This window comes from Colius striatus, unplaced genomic scaffold, assembly GCF_028858725.1.
Source record: "Colius striatus isolate bColStr4 unplaced genomic scaffold, bColStr4.1.hap1 scaffold_54, whole genome shotgun sequence".
Taxonomy (NCBI): Eukaryota; Metazoa; Chordata; class Aves; order Coliiformes; family Coliidae; genus Colius; species Colius striatus.
The window spans coordinates 112412-118890 of record NW_026908530.1 but is presented as its reverse complement, the minus strand read 5'-3'; the positions used below and the strand labels follow the sequence as shown (position 1 = coordinate 118890).

The 6479-nt window shown below is 56.8% G+C and overlaps 1 protein-coding gene across 1 annotated transcript; it reads right to left on the bottom strand.

Moving 5' to 3' along the window:
* Positions 1–4176: 4176 nt before the first annotated feature.
* Positions 4177–6235, bottom strand: LOC133629510 (acrosin-like). Its single transcript, XM_062020167.1, has 5 exons — positions 6159–6235; positions 5715–5915; positions 5211–5479; positions 4779–4930; positions 4177–4527 (listed from the first exon to the last, which is right to left on the bottom strand). The coding sequence occupies exons 1-5, from the start codon at positions 6233–6235 to the stop codon at positions 4177–4179; spliced, it is 1050 nt and encodes a 349-aa protein (XP_061876151.1).
* Positions 6236–6479: the final 244 nt, after the last annotated feature.

Genomic DNA, 6479 nt, shown 5'->3' with positions numbered 1-6479 from the left:
CACTTTCAGGGTCTCAATCCCCCCCTTTTTTTTTTTTGGTGTCTAAACCCCCAGTTTTAGGGTCTGATCCTTGATTTTAGTACTAAATCCCTGGTTTTAGGATCTAAATCCTTGTATTTGGGTCTGAACACCCAGTTTAAGGGTCTAAATCCTCGTTTTTTGGTCTAAACCCACAGTTTTAGGGTCTAAATCCTCATTTGTTGGACCTAAAGTCTAGTTTTTAGGATCTAAATCCTTGTTTTGAGGTCTATACCACCTAGTTTTTCATCTAATTCCTCGGTTTTGGGGTCTAATTACTCGGTTTTAGGGCCTAAATCCCCTTTTTTTGGTGTTTCAACTCCCAGTTTTAGGGTCTGCATCCTTGTTTTTAGGACTATACCCCTGGTTTTAGGGTCTAAATCCTTGTTTTGGGGGTCTAAACACCCACTTTTAGGGCCTAAATCCTTGTTTTCAGTCTGAACTCACTGTTTAAGGGTCTAAATCTCCATTTTTGGGTCTAAACCCACAGCTTTAGGGTCTTAATCCTCATTTTTTGGGCCTAAACTCTAGATTTTAGGGTCTAAATCCTACTTTTGGTTCTAAATCCTCAATGTTATTGTCTAAATCCTCATTGTAGAGTCTAAAACCCCTGTTTTAGGCTCTAAATCCTTGCTTTAAGGTTCTAAACCCCTGGTATTAGGGGCTAAACCCCCAATATCTTGATCTAAACCCCCCCGATTTGAGGCTCTAAACCCTCATTTTTAGACCCTCATTTTGGGGTCTAAATCCTTATAATTTTTTGATCTAATCCCCATATTTTAGGCTCTAAATCCTTAGAATGTGATTTAAAGCCCCAGTTTTAGGGTACAACTCCTTATTTTTAGGATCTAGACCCCCAGTTTTAGGGTCTAAATCCTGATTGTTGGCCAAGCTGAAGGCTCATCAGTCACTGGGTGCTGATGGGACGCATCCTGGAGTGCTGCTGAGGGAGCTGCTGATGTGATTGCTGAGCCTCTCTCCATCATTTTTGAACCACCATGGAGCACAGGCGAGGTGCCTGAGGATTGGAGAAAGGCCAATGTCACTGCAGGCTGCAACAAGGGCAGCAAGGACGAGCCAGGAAACTATGGGCTGCTCAGCCTCACCTCCATCCCTGGAAAGGTGATGGAACACCTCATCCTGAATGTTATCACTGAACACAGGAGGGAAAAGGTGGTTATCAGGGGGAGTCACCATGGATTCACCAAGGGGAAATCCTGTTTGCCCAACCTGATGCCTTCTGTGAGTGCAGAACCGGCTGGCTGGATGAGGGGAGAGCAGCAGATGTCATCTACCTTGACTTCAGCAAGGCTTCTGACACTGTCTCCTACAACACCCTCATCAGAAAGCTCAGGCAGTGTGGCTGGGATGAGAGGACAGTGAGGTGGATGGAGAGCTGCTGAATGACAGAGCCCAGAGGGGGGTGAGCAATGGCACAGAGTCGAGTTGGAGGCCTGTGGCCAATGGAGTTCCACAGGGATGGGTTCTGGGGCCAGTCTGGTTCAACATCTTCATCAACCAGCTGGATGAGGGGACAGAGGCACCCTCAGCAAGTTTCCTGCTGGCACCAAACTGGGAGCACTGGCTGATTCCCCAGAGGCTGAGCTGCCAGTCAGTGGGATCTGAACCAGCTGGAGAGTTGGGCAGAGAGGAAGCTCCTGAGGTTCAACAAGGACAAGGGCAGAGTCCTGCAGCTCGGAAGGAACAACCCCCTGCACCAGGACAGGCTGGAGGTTGAACCTCTGAAGAGCAGCTCTGCAGAGACAGACCTGGGAGTGCTGGCTGAAAAGAAACTGACCATGAGCCAGCAACGTGCCCTCGTGGGCAAGAATCCAATGGCATCCTGGGGACATCAAGAAGAGTGTGGGCAGCAGGTCAAGGGAGGTTCTACTGTGCCCTGTTGAGGCCTCATCTGGAGTTCTGTGTCCAGTTCTGGGCCCCTCAGCTCCAGAGGGACAGAGAACTTCTGGAGAGAAGCCAATTCAGGGCCATCAAGGTCAGGTGTTTATTCCCACACCAAAGTGTGTCCTGGTTCCCCTCACTCCCCCCATGGAGAGCAGGGGCTGGGAGACACTCAAATCAAAGATCAGCCTCTGCCTTTATTTCATTTGAAGGATTGGAGCCTCATGTCCCAAGAAGACACCCCAGACACCTCCTGCCACCCTCCTCCACCCAAGGGCTTTCTCAACCACAAGCCAGGATCCCCCTCCATGACCAGGGAGGCTGAGAGCCACCACGAAACCCACAGGCAGAACATTTGCTTTCAGGGCCACCAAGATGATCAGGGGACTGGAGCATCTTTCATATGAGGAAAGGCTGCGGGACCTGGGGCTATTTAGTCTGGAGAAGAGGAGACTGAGGAGAGATCTTATGAATATTGACAACTGTCTCAATGGTGGGTGTCAGGACACTGGGGCAGCACTTTTTCCCATGGTATCTAGCAACAGGACAAGGGGTGATGGGATCAAGCTGGAACACAAAAAGTTCCATTACAACATAGGAAAAAACTCTTCCAGTGTTTCAGTGAGGGAGTCCTGGCCCAGGCTGCCCAGGGACGGTGTGGATGCCCCGTGCTGGGAGGTCATCAAGACCCGCCTGGACACGTTCCTGTGTGACCTGATCTAGGTGGGAGCTGCTTCTGCACTTGGGTGGTTAACAGCAGAGCTTCAACTGACCGTCCTGGTCCTGCCCAAACAAAACCCCTGCACGCTGTGGGAGGAGAAGAGGTCCCTGGAGTGCACCCAGGGCAGTGGCTGGGGAAGGCAGGATGGGCTGCAGCTCCCATGGGAAAGGGCAAACCCACTGGTGGGATGGTCTGTGCCCAGGAGCCTGGCTGTGCTTGGTGGGTGATGAGAAAGGATGGGGAGACTCGATGTGTGCCTCGAGGAGACTGAACCTTGTGGACAAGTAACGTGTGATGTGAGCTGTGTGCTGTAGGAAGCACCGCGGCAGGAACAGGCTGAGCTGATGAAGAACGAGGTGTGGAGGCTCGTTGGCGCCTCGTAGCCTCCATTTCCCATCACCCCCAGCGCCTCGCTGCCGGCCAAAGCTGCGGGCGGGAGCCGCGGTGCCTGCCGGGAGTTGTAGTTGTGCGGCGGCGCCTGGCAGGAGGCGCCGTGCGGCGGAGGGGGGGAGCCTCGGGTTCCCAGCGTGCCCCGCGCGGAGCCCGCGCTCGTGCCCTGCTCGCGTGCCGGCTCCTCCTCCTCCTCCCTCGGGCTCCTCTTTGTCATCGGGGTCTCTGTGAGAGGATTCTCGCCCTGGAAAGAGAAGATTCACAGTGCTCAGCGGCACAGAGCCCAGTGTGCGGCCTGTGGGCAGCGGAGTTCCGCAGGGATGGGCGCTGGGGCCGGTCTGGTTCAACATCTCCGTCAGGGAGCTGGGGGAGGGCACAGACGGACCCTCAGCGAGTTCCCTGCTGGCACCAAACTGGGAGCACTGGCTGAGTGCCCAGAGCCTGAGCTGCCCGGCAGGGAGAGCTGGGCACAGAGGAACCTGCTGAGGGGCAGCAAGGGCAGAGTGGTGCAGCTGGGCAGGAACAAGCCCAGCACCAGCCCAGGCTGGGGCTGAGCTGCTGGAGAGCAGCTCCAGGAGAGGGACCTGGCAGTGCTGGGGGAGAACAAACCAGCCCCGAGCAGCAGCTTGTCCTGTTGCTACGTACCATAGGAAAAGGGATGTCCCGACCTCCTGACACCCAGCAGTGAGGTATTTGTAAATGTTAATGAGCTCTCCCCTCAGTCTCCTCCAGACTAAACAGCCCCAGTTCCCGCAGCCTTTCCTCGTATGGAAGATGTTCCAGTCCCCTGAGCATCTTGGTGGCCCTGCGCTGGCCACTCTCCACAAGTTCTGTGTCTCTTTTGTGCTGATGACAGGTTGCTCCTAAAATTTCTTGTGATTCCATCACACCAACTTTAATGCAGCTGTAAATGAGCCCAGCTCCACAGGGACTGAGCAATGGACGGAGGCACAACGTGCTGTGCAAACAGGCAGCTTTATTGACTACACTAAGTCTCCTTCAACCTGTGTGTGTGCTGAGAGGAGCGTGGGGAGGACAGAGCAGGTGTGGGACACAGGGGCTGCCCTTGGAGCAGCGGGCAGTGCCCCAGGGGGAAATGGTGGTGGCACAGCGCAGCCTGCGCTGGGTCCTGGCCACGCTGCTGCTCAAGCCCCTCTTCCCATCAGGAACCGCAGGAGCCCCCGCAGCAAACTGAGGAACTTCAACGCCTTCCGGCATGCAAAGGCACAGGACGTGGAGCTGCCTGGTTGTGTTGCACCTGGCCTTGGTGTCTGAGAGGGGGCTGAGGTGGACACAGGCTGTGACAGTGGAGGAGCTGCTGCCTCTTCTTGGTGCCGTCCCATGTGCTCCAGGATCCAGTTATAAAAGTGCTGAGTGCTGGTGTAGATCCCAGGCTGTTTTTCTCTTGCACAGCCTTTCCCCCAGCTGGTCAGTCCAACGACCCAGTAGTAGTCAGCGTGGCTGTCTTGGCAGGCGAGGGGACCACCACTGTCACCCTACAGCAGAGCAGAGAGGAGGAAGGGAGTGTTGGGTGGCTGCTGTCAGCACAGGGATCCTGGATGTGTGGAAGACAGAGGTTCTAGCACTGGGCTCTGGACCTAAGGGCTGCCAATTACACGGGATGGGTGTGTGGGACAAGGCAAGGGGCCCTGGGCAAGGAGATGATGATGGGGAAGGGGAGGGAAGCCCCAGCAGTGGTGGGACAGGGCTGTGGGTGCTGCAGGGGGTGACTCGTAGCTGCTCCTACCTGGCAGGTGTCGATACCACCCTGTGGGTACCCGGCACACAGGTTGTAGCTGTGCACAGCCCCTGTGTACCACTGGCTGCTGTTACAGAGCTTGGTATCGATGAGGTGAACCTTGGCCTCCTGCAGCACATCGGATGTTTCTGGTTCTGTGGCTGTGAGCACAGCAAGGAATTAGCCCCCAGCAGCTCTGGGCCACTTGCCCTCCCCTGTCTGGCAAAGCCCTTCCCTGGGCCTCGGCTTTGCACCTACCCATAGACACACCAGACACGTCTTTCCCTTCAGTCTGGCTTTGGACAGTGGCTCAGACCCCCGTCTGCAGCCTGATGTCCCCACAGCCTGACTGTGGCTCTCGCCTTGGCTCTCCTCACGCCCAACCCGTCTCCCCAGCGTGCCAGGCCTCAGGACACAAATGCTTTTACAAGGGGAACTCACATCGTGCAACTGTGGATCCCCAACCAGCCACCTGGCAGTTTTTCAGCTCCGACAGCTTCACGTCATCGGGTTGAGGCAAACAGGCCAGCTGGACGTGCTCATTGCACTGGATGGGCTGGTCCAGTTCCAGCACAGCAATGTCATTCTCAGCTGTGACCTGCCAGTAGGCCTCGTGACGCAGCAGCCGCTTGATGCGTCGCACTTGGGCCTCGGGGCCCAGCTGAGACAACTTTGTGGTCCCGATCACCACGCGCCACTTGGCGATGTTCCTGGAAGGCAGATGGAGAGCAGAGGGCTCAGAGGGAGCACTTGCCTGCCTCCTGCTCACCAAGGGCTCCAGGAATGGCCAGCCCCAGGCCACTGGCGAGCAGCAGCACCAGCCCAGCGTGTGCCGAGCACGGCTCTGTGCTGGGCTGGGCAGTGCCCTGGCGCTGGCTGCTGCGTGGGAACGGGACGGGAGCGGCAGCAGTGGTGTAGGGATGCCCCTTCCCTGCTCCTCCTCACCTGAACTTGTCAAAGCAGTGGGCTGCTGTGAGCACCCACTGTGGGTTGATGAGGGACCCTCCACAGAAATGCTTGGTGCGTTTTCCCCAGGGGCGCTGGAGGCTGACGATCCAGGGCCAGGTCCCCGGAGCCGCATTTGTGCCACCCACGACGCGCAACGGCCCAGAGGAAGAAGCCTTGAGCTGGCGCCCGCAGCTCGCCCTGGAAGCAGAAAGTCACGAGTGTCCTGCTCCAGGGCTCGCTGCTGCTCGGGCTGCAGGGCAGCCGTCTGCCCTCCACACCGGGTGCTGCGTGGACAGCGGGGCAGGGAGCCCTTAGCCCTGGCTCCTGCCTTAGCCCCGTAGCCTGGCTCCCTCACCGTGGGCTTTGGGGAGCTGTGGCTTGGCCACGGGGCACCAGTGGACGCTGTAAGGGCTGCCCAAGCTCCCTCCTAGAGCCACTTACCCACAGCCTTCCCATGAGCCGCTTGCAGGCCTGCAGTACAGAGCCAGCAGGGTGAGGATGAGCAGGAGCTTCATCATGTCTAGTAGCACATGGCCAGAAAGTGCTGGTGACCACCAACAGCGGGGCCGATGCTGTGACTGCAGTGCTCACGCTGCCCACAGCACCTCGGCCCCGGGGCTGATGTCACAGAGCCGCTGGTTACGGATGCTGGGCGTGGGGGATTCCGTGTGGGGCACCAAGGGGGAGTCCAGGTAAAGGGGGGGTGTGGCATGATTACTGAAATGCCCTGGAAATGAAAACTTACATTGAAACTGGTATTAA

Coding starts and splice junctions, on each gene's coding strand:
- LOC133629510 (XM_062020167.1), bottom strand. CDS start 6,235: ATGATGAAGCTCCTGCTCATCCTCACCCTGCTGGCTCTGTACTGCAGG. Junction 4,931..5,210: donor GGGATCCACAGTTGCACGAT/GTGAGTTCCCCT, acceptor CTGTGCTCACAG/CCACAGAACCAGAAACATCC. Junction 4,528..4,778: donor GTGGTATCGACACCTGCCAG/GTAGGAGCAGCT, acceptor GCTCTGCTGTAG/GGTGACAGTGGTGGTCCCCT.